The sequence below is a fragment of the Nanorana parkeri genome, unplaced genomic scaffold (genome assembly GCF_000935625.1).
Source record: "Nanorana parkeri isolate BGI_ZX_2015 unplaced genomic scaffold, ASM93562v1 scaffold117, whole genome shotgun sequence".
In the NCBI taxonomy this organism is placed as follows: domain Eukaryota; kingdom Metazoa; phylum Chordata; class Amphibia; order Anura; family Dicroglossidae; genus Nanorana; species Nanorana parkeri.
The window spans coordinates 807339-829706 of record NW_017306385.1 but is presented as its reverse complement, the minus strand read 5'-3'; the positions used below and the strand labels follow the sequence as shown (position 1 = coordinate 829706).

At 41.6% G+C, this 22368-nt stretch overlaps 1 protein-coding gene across 1 annotated transcript in view; it reads left to right on the top strand.

Annotated features, from left to right (window-relative positions):
- The window catches only part of COL14A1 (collagen type XIV alpha 1 chain), a 137717-nt gene extending 118683 nt beyond the window's left edge, over nucleotides 1-19034 (top strand). The window contains exons 41-47 of the mRNA XM_018553336.1: nucleotides 701-772; nucleotides 6158-6193; nucleotides 9553-9619; nucleotides 11355-11543; nucleotides 12965-13042; nucleotides 14412-14558; nucleotides 18564-19034. Of these exons, the coding sequence (XP_018408838.1) occupies nucleotides 701-772; nucleotides 6158-6193; nucleotides 9553-9619; nucleotides 11355-11543; nucleotides 12965-13042; nucleotides 14412-14558; nucleotides 18564-18832 (858 nt within the window). The 3' untranslated portion in view covers nucleotides 18833-19034. The remainder of the gene's footprint in view (nucleotides 1-700; nucleotides 773-6157; nucleotides 6194-9552; nucleotides 9620-11354; nucleotides 11544-12964; nucleotides 13043-14411; nucleotides 14559-18563) is intronic.
- Nucleotides 19035-22368: the final 3334 nt, after the last annotated feature.

Genomic DNA, 22368 nt, shown 5'->3' with positions numbered 1-22368 from the left:
CGCGCGCAGTGTGCAGCTTCTGAGAAGATACGCTATTAGCATAGCGGGAGTGATGCAAAATGCGCAGCCGCCTTCCCCGCTATGCTAATATCGTATCTTCTCAGAAGCTGCACACTGCGCGCGCCAGTTTAAGTAGTAACCAGCACACGCTGTATGCAACTTCTAACAGCATGGGACACGGGAGGCCCCGCTTGTTGGTGGATCCATGAACCAGGTGAGTATTAGAAAAAAAAAAAGTTTTATTTTATGTTCTATTCTTAGTTCTATAATGGCATTGTAGTACTTTCAGGTGGAATACAGCTTCATAAGATATCAGCTAGGGAACTACAAGTCCCAGCATGCCCTCATTGCCCCTGCACAACAACCAGATATTGCCGTTCCCTGGGTGATATGTGTGTGTGTGGGGGGTGTACAGGGACAATGATGGCATGCTTGGACTTGTAGTTCCTTAGCTGATATATATGTGTGGGGGTGGGGGGTACAGTTCTAGTGGATGTTTATATAATATGGGGGGGGGGCGGAAAAAAATGTTCTGCCCCGGGCGCCAATAACTCTGGTTACGCCACTGTCAGTGTAACATTCTTTATCTTCAGTTTATGGAGTATTTCCTTAATATTTATATACAACCAAGTAATTTGTTTGGAAGCAAGGAAGTTGGAATCCCACTGTTGTATATAACTTGCATCGTCTCCTATCACAGGGTACGCCAGGTAATCCAGGATCCCCAGGCTCTCCAGGAGGCCCAGGACGTCAGGGTGAGAATGGACCACCGGTAAGTAGAGTGATCGGTGAACTAATTCATCTGGTGATACATGTAGTATTGGGTAAGACACAGAACCTTCTGCAGCTCAACTGAATGGTTATGGAGGATTGCATGTGCTCTTAAAAGTAAAAACAATTTTGTAATCTGTTGCAAAGTTTCTTACCTGGAGATCTGTTGCAGGTTGTCAATGCCAAACCACTGCCTCACAATTAGCAGCAGCGTTGTCAGCTGGCTTCTTAAGTTCACTGTTGGGCTGCCTGTTTGGTGGACCTGTTAGGCAGCCTAATGGCAAACTGATGGAGGGCACAGGCAGTGGCTTAGCATAATTATTATTATTATTATTATTATTATACAGGATTTATATAGCACCAACAGTTTGCGCAGTGATTTACAATATAAGGAAGACATTACAATCACAATACAATTCAAGACAAGATAATTTAGCATTATACATACACCAACCCAAAGCACCAATTAGAAATCAGCTTCGAAGAAGCATCTGGTGCACATATGTTTACAAGAACCTGCAACATCCAGATGAGAGTCACTGCCTTTGATCACTATTTAATATCTGTATTAATAGCTACTATAAACATATTGTGCTATGAAACGATTTTGGTTGGAGGGCTTTTTTTATACCTTTTGTCCTTTCTCACCTTACCTTGTATGGTTATACTGCCCCATTGGGTACCAAGCCCCACTGCATAGGAGCTAGACATGTGCCATTAGTTTTGTTCCAAACTGAAACTCATACGAAGTTCTGTATATTCGGACATTTGGATGCATTCCACTTTCCTAATGACAGAAATAATGAATCCGAACGTATCCGAATGTTGGATAACACAGTTCGGATACATCCGAATTTCATTCGGAGCTAAACAAGCAGGAGAGTTATGTGTCAGTTGCCACTCTCTGGCTTCTATGCTCTTTGTTGACATTCTGGACTTGTATCCCAAATGAAAACAAAGTAACACAATATTATTATAAAATGTAAACAAAGAAAGAAGCTGAGAGTATTCTGTAACAGCTTCTGCTTCATTGATGACATTCCAATACCGAATGTTAAACAAAGAATCTGACAGCTGTCAGAGAATACACTAAAGTTTAGGAATGTTAGTGGGGACCCCCGATGTAAAAAAAAAAAAAGCGTGCGGTACCCTCTGCAATTCAAACTAGACCCTTTATGTCCGGTAGGTATTTTTAGGGGGAACCCAACGCCAAAAAAAGTGGGATCCCCCTAAAATCGCATACCAGATCCAGGCAGCAGCCTGGCAGGTCAGGAGAGGGGGGGACAAGCGATCCCCCCCCCCCTTCCCACCATGCCAGGCCACACTTTTCCAGGGGAGAAAATGCATATTTTCCTGACCATTAGACAACTGAAATGGCCCAGTTATAGAAAGCGATACTTAAAGTGTATTTCCGCTTTTGCAGTTGGGATAACACCTATTTTATATTTGTTATGTTACTCATTCACATTGCATAACTTAAAATGAAATTTCTGCTTACATAAAACATACTCAATTCTGAGCATGGACCTTGCACCTTCAACAACAAGTCAGCAATGGCAGCTCTGCAATGGCCACTAACATATGTCTATGGTTTAAGTTCCAATACTGGATTTATAGATAATTACCTTTTTACCTTTGTTGGAATTTAGTTTTATTTTCTTTTTAATAGAAGGCACAGGTCTGGTATGGGCACATAATACCCTTTAAATTATTTAAATCTAGCCCCCTAGAGTGAAAAAAGGTAAATAAATATAAGTGTGTTTTATCAGCTTTCACAGGAATTATCCAAAGCCTGTAAAAATATGAAATACCTGTAGCAATGCGAGGGCAGGAAGTGGCCCCAGACTGGTAAGATGGGACGTTGTACAGGGAAGCCTATATTGGAGAGATCTGTACACTCTCATGCTGCTCAGCTGTCAAAGTTAAACTCACAATATCCAATTGTCTCAGCAACACCTAGGGCAGCGCTTATAATTGTTTGCACCTACGATAACTGCACGACAATATTTTCTTCCAGGCAAAGTAACAGAGAATTATATGGAAGCCTGTTGGTTGGTTATTATTATTTTAAGTGGATTTGTTTTAGTAATTACAGCCAAGGATTATTTATTTGACGACGGCTTTGACAGGCTATAAAAGTCATGTGCAGAGATCATTAAGAGTTTATAAATTCTGTTATTATCCCAATTAAAACAGGAAGCAGAGTGTCCTGTCATTCAAACCTAGAACATCCGTCAAATAGGCTGTCTGACTCTACAGTTATATAATCCCTTCAGAAATCTCTAAGCAATTAAAAGATAAGGTGTGCATGCCCCGCAGGAGGCAGTTTTTTTCCTGTTGATCACTGACTGTAATGTCAAACTGTTTACATTTTTCCTGCAGGTTGGCGGGCAGGCAGCTAAAAGAGGAACTTTACCCATATCTTTAAAATGGCAACAAATACACCTTTAGAAATGTATAGTAAAGGCAGCAGATTGGCATAGTGGTTAGCACGTCTTCCTGGTTCAAATCCCAGTAACAACACTATCTGCAAGGAGCTTGCATGTCCTCCTTGTTCTTGCGTGGGTTTCCTCCTACACTCCAAAGACATAGAAGCTAAGTTGGCCCTGTATGTAGCTTGTGATATAGGGACCTTAGATTGTAAGCTCCTTGAGGAGAGAGACTGATGTGAATGTGTCCTATGTAAAGGGCTGGATAAGTTGTTGGTGCTATATAAATTCCAATGAATAAATAATGGAAATCTACAAACAGATACTTCTAGATAATTGCCGGCTTTTTATTCTTTGCATACCTTATATTTATTTTCCTCCCCATTCTTCTCACAGTGGCCACTATTACTAAGGGCAGATTAATATATCTCCCTTTATTTCCTAGAACTTTGGTACATGTAACTAGGACATGTGACCATGTACATCATCGCTGGGGAGGAAATGTATTTCCCTGAGATCTCGAGATTACAGATGAGATTTCCTCTGCTGATGTAACCTTCCGAGGATGCAATGCTTGGCTATGATTACATCACTAATGCCCAAGAGTACCAGGAAGTGGAAAAATGGCAATTGCATGTCAAATAAAAATATGTTTGTTTATTGAATGTAATATGATTTCATATCAGCTGCTTGCTGATGGTTTTTTTAAAGGAGAACTATGGGGTCAGTGTTTTTCCCCATAGTTCTCCTTAGGGTAACGGGAGGACACAAACTAGCGTCCTCCCATTACCCTAAGCTCAGTATACCGCGAGCTACAGCTCGCGGTATACTGAGAAGCCGGAGCAGATCCCGACTTAGACGACGGGATCCGCCCAGCTGTGTGAGTGACAGCTGGCTCTGCCTATCTAGAGGCAGAGCCAGCTGTACCCGCCCCTTCCCCCGTCCGTTCCGCCAGTCAGCGCTGGCAGATCGGAGCGGGGAGAGGGGAATCCAGCCCCTCCCCCTGTCACGGCAGAGAGCCGTGACAGGATCGAGAGGTGAGCGAACCTGGTATGTGTTCACTCACCTCCCGATCTACTGAGCCGACCTGTGACAGTCTCATTGTCACAGGTCGGCTAGAACTATGAGGTGAGTGGAAAGCACTCACCTCATAGTTCTCCTTTAATGAAAGGGGGTAAAAGTAGGCTTTAAGCAATTAAGAATCTTCATTGGCAAACATTTAGCAGTCAGAGCACCTACTTCTCTAACACATCAGTGATAAATCAGTACTGCCAATCCGTGAGCGACTTTATGCTTAGGCAAAACTTAAAAATAAATAAAATAAATAAAATATGCCAAATATATCTATATAACCTGCACATTTCGCTGTTTTATCCCTATAAAGACCCTTCAAAGTACAGAAAAATATCTGTTGGTCTTCTAGAAATGCCCTTATCAAGTCCTATTGTGGGCTTACAACACACAGCTTTTTCATGGACTGAATGGTGTCATCCTTGTCCTGTGTCTTTTGCTAAACAACTCCACCACTGCCCCTCCCAGATCTCTACAACATAAAATCTAAATATTCTGTAGTCCTTGATAGGAACTAGGTAGACTCTTTGAGATAACAGAGTGCAGAGGACACTGGATAGCTCTGAATTTCACTTTCACTGGTATTTTAACAGACCATAAGGAAGCAAATAAGTGAAGTTCATTCTTAGGGTTTACCTACACTTTAAGAAGAGCTTTGGATATAGTATATGAGGCTAGGAAAGGTGTGACATTTAATGTACACTGTAACTGTCATAATAACAAAAATGTAAGTGCCATTACTTCTATACATCATTTTACAAGAAAACCTCTTAGATTAATCCTTTTTAAAACGTAATTGTTTACCCTGCATAGCACAAACACAAGCTCTTTATGATGTTATCACTATGATACGCATACGAGTAGATGACCTCAGATATTCCTGTGTACTTCACATTAAATACATATTTGCCATAACAGACTTGAGAAAAGCCAGCTGCTCGCTTGTGTTATTTGTGGCAAATGGAAAATGTAGTAAAACTCCATTGGTCCTTCCAATAACATCTTGTCAGGGTAATTTATTCTAATGCAAACATTCCAAAAAATGATAACCGTGACATGAAGCAACTGCTGGGGGAGCCATGATGTTTGGATATAAAAATTAGATGGAGAGATTGAGAAGACACGTACCCCGGGAAAATGATTAATCATTGCTGGCAATGCTGGTAGTTCAGGAGAAGCCTTCGAGGATTCCAACATTATCAGGTCAAGACTAGTTTTACTTCACATTGAATGACATAAACAGCAATTCCATATTTTTTATGTCTTGTATTTTTGTCTGCTATTAATTTTATTATTGACTTTTACTTATTAATAATTTGTATTCTTATTATTGTTACTTTTGTGGCACTAGAATATAATGAAACACTGCACTAAGTGAAGACCTTCCATAAAATACCAGTTGTAACACCCATGGACAAAAAAATTGTCAGTCATGAAGTCTAAAAAAAGTAATGTGGTGTGGATCAAGGTTAGACCTTTTTCTGAAGATGGGTTTGAAGGTACAGTATGTATAAAAGGGCAAAGTGACAGGTTCTCCTAATAACACCCCTCCCGGTTTCTACCTTCATCATGCTACCCCGTTAGTTTGTTCATCAGCCGGATATCTTGGAAATACTCAATACTTCTGGGTATGGTGGAACATGTGACCATCTCTCCTTTCTCCAAGGATGCAGTGCTTAGGCATGAGCATCCACTTGCTCGGTCCCGAACACTGTCACATGGGAGTAAAAGCCATTTAACCTGTGTAAGCTCTGACACTGATGTGCGTGTTTGCTTGGAATCACATGTAAAATGTTTCTTAAAAGCTCAGAGCATTAATTTATTGTTGCTGTATAATGTCTATGGTGATGATGATGATTATAATAATGTATCTTTTATCCTCTCAGGGTCCTCCTGGTATAAAAGGAGAAAGAGGAGAAAGAGTAAGTATGTTACTAATATGATAACCAAGAAAAACCTCACAGTTAATGAGTTGTGTTGTCACTGTATGACTGTACTGGAGGCAAACTTGGTGCTTAGCACTCATTCTTGATAGCCCTGATGGTCAGTTCACAAAAGCTGCCCCAGGCTGAAAGTTGAAGACGTACATTCACTCAGGAAAAGTTTCACTTCATGCTGCCTCACTCTGATAGGAACGTGGGCTGCAGCATCCATGTAGAGACTTTTTGCCTGTTCTGTAAGTGGATCTGGAATGGCTCCAATGGACTGACATAGACACTTTAAACAGAAGAACAAAGTGTACGGTAGCTAACCCGTAAAATTGACTTATTGTTAAAATGTACTATTTGCATGAAACAATAGGGGGTCTATTTATCCTAATTTGCAGAGCCATTTGCCCTATAAAGTTTTCTGAACATTCGTTCTTTGTGAATGGATGCGAAAACTAACGTTATTTTCCTTTCAGAAGAAATGGATGTAATGTAATAGTGCATTTTGGCCAGTAGATGAAGCTGAGGAGCATAGGAAATAGTTATTTCCTATGACCTTCGGCTCCATCTAGTGGCCAAACTGTAATGTAATAGTGCATTTTGGCCACTAGATGGAGCTAATGACCATTGGAAATATATACTTATTGTGTCCTATGCTCCCCAACTCTCTCTAATAGTAAAAATACAGTATTATATTGCATACATTCAACTGTAAAAAATATATATTTTTAAGAATGTTTCTCATTGCATCTATTTGCACAGAGCAAATGTTCAGAGCGATTTGTTGGACAAATAGCTCTGTAAATTGGTCATAAATTGACCCCTAGGTGTCATATCAGAGTTACCAAATCACAATATTTTAAGCAAAAAATTACCTCTTTTGCAGTGAATTGAAAATTGCTGTTCCCAGTCTAGACAGCATAGGCCACATGGTTTCTGACTACCAATCATTACCCCCAAGAGTTTGTTGTTAGTCATACTGAGATAAGTAATCAAAAACGGTTGCCCCTATGTTCATTGAACACTACAAACTATACATAGGGGTCTATTCACGAAGCAGCCGTAGCTTCGGCTGATCCTTTGGCTAGCTTCGGCCCCAGGTTCAGTAGAATCGAAGGGCTGCTGTACGGGATATTCACAATCGCCCGTACAGCTCCCGAACTTAGCCGAGCGGCTCAGTCGAGGCGAAGGCATATGCCTCAGCTCGGGTGAGCAGCGCTGAAAGCCAAAGCTGGCTGAGCGACTGGCGGACAGCCTGCTTCTCACAGCTGGGCGGAGCCAGTCATGATCTTACGGCTGCCTCCGGTCACTTGCAGAGAGATCAGCGTCCCTGGTTACCAGCTAACCATGGACACTGATCTCCAGACAGCAAACTCTCCCTGGCGCTCCGGGAGTCTCCCACTCCCGGCCGCCAAGGAGAGAAACACTGCTTTTTCTTTTTTTTTTTCTTTATTCTGACACGGAGCCGTGTCAGAATAAAAAAATAAATACAATTTTGCCCATAGGAATGCATTGCTAGGTTCCCATTGGCTATTTCAATTTGCAATAGCCAATAGTAAACTAGCATTGAACCCGCCCTCTGCTGCAGTTCTCCATCAGGCCCATCAGCAGAGGGCAAGTGCAATTTGCAAATTGAAATAGCCAATAGGAATCTAGCAATGCATTCCTATGGGCAAAAATCTTTTTTTTTTTCTATTCTGACACGGCTCCATGTCAGAATAAGAAAAAAAAAGAAAAATCAGTGTTTCTCTCCTTGGCGGTCGGGAGCGGGAGACTCCCAGAGCGCCCGGGAGAATTTTTTTTTTCGTTTTTTTTTTAAGGCAGCAGAACCGGCGGACAATAGAAAACTGTTGGTCGGAGCTAGCTGTCATTGCATCTTCGGGTCGGCCGAACATGCTGAGCATGTTCGGCCGACCCGAAGCCACGTGAAGCCACCCGATGTACGGCTGATTTCAGCCGCTATACGGCTGAAATCAGCCTACCAGCCTGAAGTGAATGGCCGAACAGCGTTCGGCTCACTTCGCTTTAGGTCGGTCATTCACTCGGCTGCCTACTGTAGTTTAGTGAATAGACCCCCAAGTTTTTTTTTAAACAATAACACATATTTAAAAGATTGTTTCAGTTAGCCAATCATGTTCTGTTACACAAGTTTTATTATTGAAGCAGTTTAGAAACATATCAAAATACAAAGTCTATACATATCTCGACAGCAACATGAAACATCATGAGTATGGTAAATTTTAAACCAGCAAAAGACCAATGGAAAATGTCAGATTGAAAAAACAAAACAAAAGTCAGCATTGGTGTGGATCCAAAGGCCATTAAGTTGAAGAGAAGCATGAGGAAGAGATAGCAGACGAATAGTGAGAAAGGAGGGGAACAAAGAGGAAGAAGAGAAGAGAAGGGAAGAGAAGGGAGGCATCCCAGAGAAAGGCAACCAAAATTAGTTAGAGGGACAATGAGACATCAAAGTCGGGAGGCTGTGAATAGGAAATCCAAGGTTCCCAAATCGATACAAATTTTGTTTGTGTATCTAACAACATTGCAGTCAACTTTTCATTAATCATGATATCTGTCAGGCCATTTTTAACAGCGACATAGCTCAAAGTAGGCATTTTCCAAGCTCTAGCTATTGTTAATTTGGTGGCCATGAATATACACTGAGTGGCCAGATTATTATGACCACCCCATTAGTATTTCGTTGGGCCACGAGATCACTCCACGAGATGACTTCGTTGGGCCTCCACGAGATGTTGAAAAGTGATGTGAGGAATCTGACACTGCACTGTTGCCCTTCTGTTGTCTTGTACCAGTCTTGTCACTCTCCGTTCTGCCCTAACATTGACTAGTCGCTGACGGCCACAATTCGCACGTTCAGACCCAGATTTTCGGCTGACAGCCCGGTCTCTAAACACTTTAACAATGAGCCCCTCTTGAACATTTAACGAATTCTGCTGTTTTGCTGATGCTCGCTCCATGGCTCCGAGCGTCAACAATCATCCCACGTTCAAAGGCTGTTAAATCGCGTTGTTTACCCGTATCTTCAGAAAAAAATCACTTCTACTGTCGTGGTAAACAACCTGCTTCCCTATTTATAATGGTCTGGCCCTCTAGCAACTTCAGCGCGAAATTATAGCTAATTATAGCTAATTTGCCTACAAACGTCAGGTGGTCATAATAAACTGGCCACTCAGTGTATATTGGACAAGCGTCCACTCCGTAAATAACAAAGAGGACACAGCCAATCGTGTTCATATGTTGGTCTAAAAAACAATTTAAAAAAGTCTATAGATCCCCCTTAATGTAATTAACTGCAATCAAAGTGCTTTTGATTTTGTTTCCTTTCATTGTAGGGGGACACCCAGTCACAGAACATGGTCCGTTCAATTGCTCGCCAAGTGTGTGAGCAAATCATACAGAGTGAGTATTTCAAACCTGAACTTTAATAATAAAAAATAATGGACTTCTTGGTGCAGTAAACAGAAGAAAGAACACGCTTTCAGGTCCTCCTCATCTATAGAAAAGTCTCTCAAGCCATATCAAGGTTTATTTAAAACATAATATTTTGCTTTTAGAGAGGATGGAGGTGAGTTAGAGCTTTTGTCAGGTTTATATTGCTGATTGTTTCAGATTTGGGATATATTTTCCCTCACTTCCTGTCAGAAAGGGACAAGGAATTTTTCTTTTTTTCGAACAGGGAAGGGTTAGAACGTCTGACAATATTTTTATTGCTGTCCAGGGGCAGGAAGAAATCTTCCCAATGGGGTCACATACAGCAATAAAAAACTGGCAGATATTTTAACTCCTCACCACTCTATCCAAAACTGAGAACACAAACATTGGGAGCCAGTGGTCTTGTGCAAGGTGGTCGGCAGTATTCGATCTTCCAAGGACATGCCACCTTGGGTGAACTATGATGGAATCATCACACACATATTCACAACTGATTACACTTCTGGATACCACATCATAGCTTGGTGTATACAATTAGTCAGTGCCTCACTGTTATCTACATTGCTCAATGTTTTTTTTTTTTACTGGGACATCAGAAATCAAGCCCCAATCCTTGCAGATATAAACTGGCCTTTACCCACTGGTCTCAGCATAACCCTGGAGGTCTCTTACCTCCTGTTCCCCTTAGGGTCTTCATCTATGGCCCCTTTCCCAGGTACCAGAGATAATAGGGATACTACTCTCTCTCAATGCACCATGAGGGTGGCACGTTCATGGTGGAGAGAATAAAACAAGTATCATGTGGGGAATATTACCACTAAGCACTTCTGCATGGAAAATTGCAATATTACATGAAATATAAAGCACTTTTTATGGACTATTGCACTATATGAACTATTGAACACTTTATTATGTACCAAGCACTTTTTGTTGCATATATTTTTTGTGCAAATATGTTTTGTTTTCACTCAGTGGACATACTAAGGATGGTGTAGTTTCATATATGTTATATTTTATTAGAGTGAGTGCGACACATATAAGTTGTATAAAGACATCATTGTGGCGTATTTTTTTGTTTGTTTGAGTGTGGCAGCTGAATATATACAGTATATTAGCTTGAGACACTGTTGCATATTGATTGTCGTAAGAATATGTTGATACATAACTTCCATTGTTATCTGGCTACACCTGTGCCAGTTCCCTATGCTGCCAAGTGCTACCAAGCACTTCAGCTTTAAAAATGTTTTGGCTGTTTTCTTTTTTCTTTCAGCCCTTAAGGTTTTAATGTATGCAGCCCTCAGTCTTGAGCTACATACCATCCAAGCTCCATCGAATAGCAATCTCACATATTACCTGTTTATCCAAATGCCAGTTTACCACCGCATGGCCAGAGCATGGTTTGCATTCACAATATGCTGTATTCTTAATATGATCAATTAAAAAATATGGGGGCTGCTATTGCTTGCGTTCTTTTGAAAATATTGACTGGCTGCAACTGATTATCAGACAAATGTCAGGAACCCCTATGGCTAGCATTGAAGACAAAGTATAAATGTGACAGCCAGGCAACTAGATATTTCAGAGAAGTCGGCAGTGGCAGCTTACAAAGCTATAAAAATGTTCAGAAACATTAGAACATTTCTTGAGGAAACGTTTTTCATGAGAGCTGATTCCGTCTTATCTCATTTAATTGTTTTTCTAGGTCACATGGCCAGATTTAATTCACTCCTGAACCAAGTACCAAGTCAGTCTGTATCAGTGAGAAGTATCGCTGGGCCTCCAGGACAGCCAGGCACACAGGGCCCACAAGGTCCACCTGGAGAACAAGGATCTCCTGGAAGACCAGGATTCGATGGCACCCCCGGCTCACCAGGAACACCAGGAGAGAGAGGTAAGTGATATTCTGACACTTTATGTATCTAATAGGAATCATCCTATTAGATACATTGCAAATATTTCTATAAAAATAACATGTTGATGTTGCCAAGTGGCACCAAGTGTGTCCATAGGCAATAGAGGATGGACACAAAGAGTAGGCACCATATGACCTTCCTTAGCAAACACGCCAAGCTTTGTATAGAGTGCCCAATAAACTTGCAAGGTCAACTATGCCGACCACACAACTTAATGGCATGTAGAGGGAAGGAAGGAGAAGAGTAGGTGCAGATTGTTATTGGGCTTTCGAACCTGACTGACCAATGCTGTGCCTGAAAGCTGCCAGCTGGTAGACATCTACCAAAGGTCTCCAAAAATGATCTAAAGAGATGGGTCACCTTGCCCCAAAGTGACAGGGTCTGTGTAACGCTGACCCCCCCCCCAACTACCTTAAACTCACATTCACAGCAGCAACTTGCTTTTTACCTCTTGCATGGCTATTGCTGTAAAACTGCCAGTGCTTCTATAATGCACTGTTTAGGCCTTTTAGCTAAACCTGAGCACTGTCACTTGATGGTCTGAGCAACATTAATGTTCCTTAATGTTCTAAGTTTCAACAAGCAGAGGATGCTTTGACAGTGAGTATAAGCTGGTCAGGGAGTGGGTAACAGGGCCTCTTTAAAAGGGCAACTTTCATGTTGCCAACGGGCAGACAGCTCTGTTGCTTTAACGGAGCAGGGCTACTGGGTTTGGGGGAGCATATGACCTCCCACATATGACATTACTTGGGTTTAAGCAGCCAATTGCAAGTTCCAACACTGGGGGCCATGATGTCAGCCACTTGGGTAAGCTCCAACACCATCTGACACTGGAGATAACCCAGTGTAGATACCTACAGTGGGGATATGCAGGAGGTCGGATCAGTCAGTATATATTGCTGTGGGTAGCTATCAGGAGACACTGTCATTCTGCCCTGTGATGCTGTCTCTCTATATATTAAATACATAGTTGGATATGGTAACATTTTCTAGGAAACTATTGTGCATGTCCATGTGGCAATACTTAGACTTAGAAAATGGCAGACACAAGTTGTGGACATTTATCTGCAGAAAAAAGTCTACAAATGCAAAAACAGTTGGCCATTTTGTCAGAGTCTTCATCCTAATCTGATGCAGTTATCTATACTATGGGCAGGTATGACATTTCACTGCTGCCGCTGAAACACCCGCGACATGTGACAGCTTTGGAATTGCTGCCCAACTAAATTAAAAAAAAATGGGATAGGCCTGCTAGACATTCTTTTCTCCTGTTGCTTTGCAAGATAAAAAACATTTTTGATCGAATGGATAAATCAAAATTTTAATTAATTAATCAACAAATAGAACAAATACATGAATGAATAAATAGTTTGTTAAATAACAGTTTTTATTTTAACAGGTTTATCTGGTGAAAAGGGAGAGAGAGGAAACTCCGGAGTGGGAACACAGGGACCGAGGGGTCCACCGGGAGCTCCAGGTAAGAAAACAAAATGGAGCAAACACCTTCCCCAGGGATCATGAATACATTCATGTGATGCCAAATTCTCGTAAAGCCAGGGGCAAAATTTTATACAAGTTCAGTTTAACTGATCCCAGAGAGGTTAAATATCTCTTTTGTCTACTGTAGACCTCCAAGCCTTCAAAGGATAGATGCAGCTTTAAATAAATAATTTTTTTAAATGTGGTCTTTAAAGGAGAACTATGGGGTTAGGGCTTTTCCCCATAGTTCTCCTTAGGGTAACGGGAGGACACAAACTAGCGTCCTCCCGTCACCCTAAGCTCTGTATACCGCGAGCTACAACTCGCGGTATACTGAGACGCCGCAGTATACCGCGAGCAGCAGTATAGTGTAGTGAGACGACCGCAGCTGAAGCGGATCCCGACAATTATGTCTGGATCCGCCCAGCTGCGTGAGTGACAGCTGGCTCTGCCTATCTAGAGGCAGAGCCAGCTGTACCCACCCCTCCCCCGTCCAATCCACCAGTCAGCGCTAGAGGATCGGAGCAGGGAGGGGGGAATCCAGCCCCTCCCCTGTCACGGCAGAGAGCCGTGACAGGATCGAGAAGTGAGCGAACGCCGGTATGTGTTCGCTCACTTCCCGATCTACTGAGCCGACCTGTGACAGTCTCATTGTCACAGGTCGGCTAGAACTATGAGGTGAGTGAAAAGCACTCACCTCATAGCTCTCCTTTAAGAAAGGTTTCTGAAGACCACATTAAAAAATGTTTAAGCGAGGTTCTCCCTCTGTGCTTGTGTGGGTTTCCTCCAGGTAGACCGGTTTCCTCCCACACTCCAAAGACATGCTGGAAGGTTAATTGGCTCCTCTCTAAATTGGCCCTTGTATGTATGTGAGATAGGGACCTTAGATTGTAAGCTCCCTGAGGGCAGGGACTGATAAGAATGTACAATGTAAATTGTCGTCACTATATAACTTTCATATATATATCAGTGAGCAAACCTTTTTAGTTATTACTATAGTGAAGATTTCACATGTTTACATCTTTTCTGTACCATTTTGCTGTACCATTGCTGTATTATATATACAGATTTGCAAAGTTGCCCCCTCTAGTGGCAGTCTATATCAGACAATACAATCAGCATTCTTGTAAGATGACTCTTTTAATAAAGTCAGTGACATGATTAGGCACCTATTGATTGTACTGTAGTCTCTGAATCATTATGGGTGGGAATAAACCTGTAGACTTGCACTGAGATAGGGTGAACAGTATAGCTCAATCACCATGCTGTATTACGATGTATGAAACACAGTGTAGATAAAAATGTATACAGTGAAACATTTGTATGTATAGACTGGACATACAAAACTTTAAAACTTTTTTGTCTAGGATCACCCGGTGAAGGTCGTACTGGAAGCCAAGGTCCAGTTGGGGCTCCTGGTCAGCGTGGCCTCCCAGGTCCTTCAGGTAATACTGGTCCTATGGGTCCTCCTGGTCCACAAGGTTATTGTGATGCTGCCTCCTGTGCTGGATATGGTGAGTGCCAAACCTTTCTTAGTATCTATTGTTTCTTGGTGCACTATGTAGACAAAGGTTGACTATGATGGTAGGCCAGCTTTGTCGTGTTTAGATCGAGCTATATCACACATTCACTTATTACATATTAATTCTGATATTCCATAATCACTTCTCAAATTCAAGTATCCCCCATCATGTTTGGATTCATTTATCACGTATCAGTTTTCATGTTCACTTTTATGGCATTCTTTTTCACATTTACTTACCAGACATTTCTTTTTATATTATATTTATTAGAAGTTATTTTTATATCAACTGATGGCACATGGCTTTTTATATCCATTCATTATTTGTGTCTTTTGACATTCATTCCCTATGGAATATTGCCCCTTAGTAATTTTAAGTGGGAGAGCAATCTGCCACCGCTCACAGTTCAAGGAACCCCTAGCAACCTCTGGAGAAACCCTAGGGTTCCATAGAACCCTCCCTTAGAAAGGTTTTTTTATGATATCTAGAATTAAACTTCCTGCTTCTCAAAAGTCCTAGAATTGAGTAGTGTCCAGATATACACTACAGCAGAAGGAGGTCCCAATGCTTGACTTACCCAGATCTAATATCAATTAGCTCTTTAGTCCCAGTGGGCCCCAGTGCAGCTGCACTTACTGAACAAATGGAATGTCCACCCCTGATTATCATGGTAAACTCCTCCTACTTTGCAAAGTCACTTGTCACATGTACATTGAACATGATCTGGTGTCATCGTAGGCCATTTCTCAATTCTAAGTTTAAAACCCAATCAATCTTTGGCTTAAACTTTAAAATGTGCCTTGCCAAGCGGTAATGTTTGAAATGAAACCCCCCACAATATCTGTGTCATCTGTGACATATTAACCATATAGGACACTGCAAACACGGTTTGCATGTCGGCGTGTTTGTGTGTTTTGTCTGCACGGTTTGCATGTTAGCATGTTTGTATCTTTTGTTTGCACGGTTTGCAATGTTGGTGAACATGTTTTGTTTTTGATCCACATCAGTGATTTTTACAAACAGTTTCAGAACAATGAGGACAATGATGAAGTGATAATGTAGAAACATGTGTTTAGGTTCACGACTTGGCCACCTTATTATTTAAAAGGACTTCGATTTATTAAAAAGGGTACTTATGTTACAGATTGTGGTACTCGTATTCCATATTTTTGGTAGCTGTCTTATGATTCTTTCAAAGTGCACATATGGACTATGCTGAGGACTATGCTGTTGGGAAAGCATTAGATTTTTTTAAGTAAGACAATTGCCCATACAAAGCTAAGTAACAGGTTCACTTTAATAGTTGCTCCACCAGCTACACTTACCATACTTTCGCTTCCCTGCCACTCTGTTAACTCTCTAAGAGTAAAGGGTTAAAGCTCCGTGGAGTTCACAGGGCTAAACACCCTCTACTGACCCGATGTGTCAGCTCAGGGGACCTAAGGGGTAAATCACCAAGCATCAAAAAGTGATGACAAAATTATTTCAACTGTATATTTAACAGGTCAAGAGGAAGCAAATAAAAGAAGTTCATTGTTAGGGTTTACATACACTTTAAGAGCTACTGAAGTCCTTCCTGGGTATCTCCATATCCATATCGACACCACAATATTAGGCCAAAGGAAAATAAGTGTATTACTGTAGGGGACAAAACCCTATTGCACCATATTGTGGGACACAGTGGACAGGCATTGACAGTATACAAGATACAGCTTAAAGGGAACCTATCGGAAAAAAAATATTTGAGCCAACTTGTTTTGGACGTTTCAGGTTCCAAGGTGGTCAACCTGCCTGGATTCAACAAGCTTGTTGGCCAGTGAGGACCAAGCTTGGTCTGGGACTTTTACCCATTAGGTAGATGAAAAAAGTCAACTGTGGAACTTGAACTTTCAAGAAACATGTCAGCATGGCAGCCCCAGTATTTCAACCCTGCCCAACTCCCTTTAAAGTGACTCTGCTGGTCACCTGAGAAATTCCTAATCTCCTGCAATAGAAAAGGTATTATACTTACCGCTCAATACCCCTGTATCTCCTACCTTTCCTCCTTTCCAGTGCTGCACCCTTTATCAGACACTTTAGCATTCAATACTTCTGGGAGACCTTGTCCTGTACTGTGCACTTTGGTTCCATCCCCTATCCCATATGTCACTGCAGTGCTCAGCAATGGTGTAGGGGGTTGGAGGATGGAACCCGAGTGTATGGCCAGGGAGGCAGGCAACTAGAAGTGAACAAAAGCTGCAGAGCTGGAACTTGGCAAAGTTGGGAGACATGGGCCGCAGAAGGGTTGAGTATAATACCTCAAAGGCACTCAAAGATTGACAGCTGGCATTGGCTGTAGTAAAGTCTCTTCTTTAGTTGTCAGTTTGTGTATGCTCAACTATATAATGTGTTGTGACGTGAAGACACATTAATGTCGGACATTTATGAATAGAGTTGCCTAGGTAACTGTGGAAAAGTGTTACTCAGGGCCACCGATCAGTATTTTCTAAACTTTACCAGTAACATATCACACCCGGTTACTGCAGCACAAGCTTTCATAAATGGAAATGTTGTTATTCTAGCTTACATTTTCTGTAAGTTTTGTGTTTATATTTTTCTGTTGGTGCTATGGTATTTTTGTTCTGACGTTTGTGTTTTTTCTTCCTCGTCCATCATCCCTCTGATCGTCTCATCCCATTCACTTTATGTTCATTTCCAATGAGAAGGCATAATACCTTACAATGACTACCAACGTTGAAGAGCAAGACCAGTTGTGGTACAACCCGCTTTGTTTTAATGACTCAAACCCACCAATGGAAAATAGCTTGACCAAAACATGAAAGACTATAAAGAGACTTTGCGATGTAACAGTAGTTGAGGATTTTCATTGGAAGAAACATGTTCCTCTCTACTCACATTAATCTGCATGTTGGAATAGGCTGTTCATTTTCACTTAGAAAGTAGAAAACCCGTTGGCACCCTAATACAGTTGACCAATGGGGGTTTCTTCTTTCATATCCCAACCGACTGAATGTTTTAAAGGCATCTCTAGACTAAAAGCATAGCCACTTTGCTTTTTCAACAAGCTGGATTTAATTCAGTCACAGTGTATTTCTACAGCCAAGCCTTATTGGGTTGGGAAACACCAAGCAGCCCAATGAGGTGTAGCTTCAGAATTCCTTAGTGGCCCTTCTCAAGCAGCTGATTGGCAGAGGGATAGACGATGCAACAGCGAGGCTTGTCAATTGGTTTTTCCCATTCTAATTAAAGAGGAAGATATCTTTAAAGAATAACCCCAGTCAAAAAAAAAGAGAATAAAGTATATTTGTAGGCATTTATAACATTCACTACCTACATGTAGCAGTTTTCCTTTTTTTATGCAGCTAGTCTTGGTTCTCTTTATGTTGCCCATCGCTGCTTTACCTTCAAGAGTACAACCTGTTTTGTTGGCAGGCAATTATTACTCTGTGTGGTCATAGTTCCATCTTCTGCCACACCTCCAACTTGCTCAGTGACTGAAATAATAAAACCTTCATAGATGCAGATAGTGTGTAATTGTGTATTGAGTCAGTGATTTTGCTTACTTCCTCCTCTCCTAATTCAAGCGCCTTAATTTGCATTGACCTTTTCCTGAAGTTCCTCTATATACAGAAAACCTTAAATATTGTGGAAAGATTTACAAAGACATTTAAATATCTAAACCAATGACGTTTATTGAGACCTGATCAGCTTAACTTGGCAGGCATAGTGCTGAGAGATACCAAGACACTGTGACCTGTCAGTCATTTTCCGATGTAAATGTCTTTGAATTTATTTCATGTTGTGGTGATGGTCGTCTAGTTAAGTCTTCGACTACATTTCTGTTGACCCGTCTTATTTGTATTAATCGTTGAGTGTTTGTAAATTAAAATACATTATTTAAATGTATGTACATTATTTAGGAGTTGTTTTAGTATTTTCTTTTAAATATGTTCTGCCATGTATTTAATCCTTTGTACATGGTGGTGGCGGGTGAAGGTGGGTATGGGGGACAACCTGATCAAGGTTCTCCTGAAAGCTATGGCCCGCAAAGTCCTTACGATGACGATGATGAGGAACCAGATCCCTATGCGCATTACCAAGTTGCCTACCCAGAGTCCTATGGGCATGGTGGTTACATCCAGCCAGAGTTCACCCCGGTACAGGAGGAGGATGAGCAGGTATCTATGGAGGTGAGGTCTCCTGGAATCAGTCGTTTTACCCGTAGCCTTGGAAGAAGATCACCTAAATTTCTGAAACACGGTTAAGAGGGATGAATGGACTCTTTAAAGTAGCTATACGTCCTTCCTTTGTGGGACTGCCACACCACATTGTATACAGTACATTGTACATAAGTAACTTTTTTGATGTTTTTGGAAATTGTTTACATAAATTCGAGTCTCAAAACAAAGATATGTCTTCAAAAAAATATGTAATGTATGGACGGAATAAATACTGATTCAGTTTGTTTTTTGCATGTGCCCTGTAGAACTTAAAGTACTGGTGCACAACTATTGCTGATGACAATACGGTTGAGTCAGTGGTCGTTAGATAGATTGATCATCACTGACAGTAGACAAAGGCTGCCTCTAGTGGTACAAAGTGGTAGGACACACCTGCTGCCAAACTGCATTTTCTGTAACAGTTCTTCCCTAGAATTAGATGATTGATAAAACTCCAATAAATAAATAAAAAAGTTAATTTATAAATTGTACAAAAAATAAATTAGGCCCTATTTATGATGTTTTACATAAAAAATCAAATTGCCTCCAGATAATTTTGATTTGCTCTTCCTAGTTTCTTCATTTTCACCTGATGCTGCACACTCAAGCGCAGCGCAACTTGTCTTTCATTGCTCGGATATAATAAGCTTTAAGTGTCCTTATCTATGCAATGATAGTACGTGTTCCATCAATAGATATACACAACAGGACAAGACAAGATTTGTAGATGGGGACCATTATGTGTTGTGGATGCTCATTGGTGGCGGGTGGATTACATTATTGCAATCCCCTTTAATGGTGCTTTGCTTGTCTAGTTTGCATCTCTGTCAATACAGCTTGTGCATTTATTTAATTATATAGTTGTGCCCTGGGAATATAATGGGGAATTCCTCAGTATAAAATGTTTGCTAAGCTGAAGTAGTGATGTGAAGACCCAGAACTATGAATTCCCTGTTTTGATCTCCTCTCTTGGCTGTACAAGAATTGCTCCTTGTTTGGGCTCCATAGGATTTCCTATAAAGGTCAATGGGCCCAACATCAAATTCTCAGATGCAGCAGTAGTACCAAGCAGTTAGAGGAGGAGATCACCAGAAGGTCACCAAAACTGCCAACGTCAACCTCTTTAGAAGGGCGATAGTTCCCTGGCTGCCATGCTCACCCCGTGGCTTTACTAACTGAATCACTGATCCAGTGCATGCTTGCAGCCATTTTGAACTTTCAACCTGCATCCATCCGGCTCAGTAACTCTCTAAGCTGTGACATCATTGGATGAACATGATGGCTGGGGAGCTAGAGAATTCTAAAAGATAGGGGTAGATGCCTACTGATAGGATCATATTGATGTTCTTAAATCTTCACATTGGGGTTGCAAAAGTGAGCATAATGTGAGACCTAGACCTCTCCCTTCACCCAAACTAAATAAAGTGAAGATTTCTTTTAAAGGAAAACTCTCCTGAGACAAACATGGAGCCTGCCATTGCCGACCTCTCCTTCTGAAAATGCTAGTTGCCTCTTTGACCATCTTGCTTCAGAATGTTGAGTCACTGACCTAAAACAGGTGTGCATATAACAAATGTAGTCTTTGTTCTGATGTTTCTGATCTGAATACCTGTTCCAGGTCAATAAAAGAACGAACACCAGGTCATCAGCATAACAACCAGGCAACTTGAATTTTCATGAAAACTATTAATCTGCGCTTATGGATAAGCTTCGGAATGAAGTCAGCTCCTATAGTTGCAAACAACAGAAAAGAAAAGGAAGCAGCACCACTACCTGGCACAGAATATGTGGACGGGAAATAACAGGGTGGTACTAATCAATCAAGGTGAATGAACGTGGAAAAGAAAAGGCGGTGTTTGGCACTCAAGTGTGAAGGAATGGATGGGCACAATGGTGGTGCCTTTCCTTTTCCACGTTCATTCACCTTGATTCATCGTTACCATCCTGTCATTTCCTGTCCACATATTCTGTACCAGGTAGTGGCACTCCTTCCTTTTCTTTACCACACAGTTAGACACCTTGGACTAATACCATAAGGAGCCGCACACAGGCCACAACACACCACACCCCCCTAGGAGTGCGCTTAACCAGTTAGACTTCATTTTTAACTTCCTATATTAACAAATCATCTCACAAGGCCAAGTGTGTATTCCTGCATAGTAAATAATTGAATGTAGGTGTAGCTTTAGTCAGTTTATCAGCAGTTAGTTCTAGATCAAGGCCTAGGAATTAGATTTAAATATAAATCGTTTTTAAACAAAAGTAAAAGCTAATCTATGTATTCATTAACAAAAAATGTGCTTTCAATAAAGTTTTGTAATAATTTAAAAGGTTGGGAGGACCAGTCCATTCTTTTATCTGAGGTTCTTGGTTCAACAGGCAAAATAAGTATGTGCCTCTTCTATTACATGACCTGGACTCTGTGATCTCATATATGTATGTTTTATTGTTAACTTTGGAAAGACGTGAAGTCGACTATTACAGTTAAACATGCGGGTAATTTATTGTAAACAAATTTCCACTGTTTTTGTAAAAAAAAAAATAAAGATTGTTTAATGTTTTAGACTGTTTGTTGCTTCATCTGTTTAACCACGAATCCGGTCACTATTTCATTGTTTTGTAATTTTGGATACAGTGTACCGTGTTTCCCCAAAAATAAGACAGTGACTTATATTTTTTTTTTCTATATCTACCACCGAACTAGGTCTTATTTTCGGGGTAGGTCTTATATTACAGACATCCCTGAAGAGGGTGCTAGGTCTTACTTTCGGGGAAACACGGTATTAGAACATCTGTTGGAGTTCTATTTCTGTAGACCAGGGGTGCCCATTAGGCCAATCGCGATCTATCAGTCAATCGCAAAGCAAATACTGGTAGATCGCGATCGGCTCACTTACCAGAGCTCCCTCCTGCGGTGCTAGTGTGGCTGAATGTGTCAGACAGCAGACAGCAGAGGGAGACAGCAGGGAGGGAGAGAAAAGAAACAGCAGAGAGAGACAGGGGAGAGAGCAAGGATGAGAGAGAGAAGAAAAAACCAGGAGAGAGATTGAGAGAGGAGAGACAGCCAGAGGAGAGAGAGGGAATAGACAGCAGCGAGAGAGGAGAGGCATCAGAGAGAGACAGCAGAGAGAGTTAGGAGAGACAGCAGGGATGGAGAGAAAAGAGAGAGCAGAGAGAGAGAGGAGAGACAGCGGAGAGAGAGGAGAGACAGCGGAGAGAGAGGAGAGACAGCGGAGAGAGAGGAGAGACAGCGGAGAGAGAGGAGAGACAGCGGAGAGAGAGGAGAGACAGCGGAGAGAGAGGAGAGACAGCGGAGAGAGAGGAGAGACAGCGGAGAGAGAGGAGAGACAGCGGAGAGAGAGGAGAGACAGCGGAGAGAGAGGAGAGACAGCGGAGAGAGAGGAGAGACAGCGGAGAGAGAGGAGAGACAGCGGAGAGAGAGGAGAGACAGCAGAGAGTAAGAGAGGAGAGACAGCTGAGAGAGGAAGAGAGACAGCCAAGAGGGGAAGAAAGACAGCGGAGAGAGAGAGAGAGAGAGGAGAGACAGCGGAGAGAGGGGGGAGAGCGGAGAGAGAGAGAGG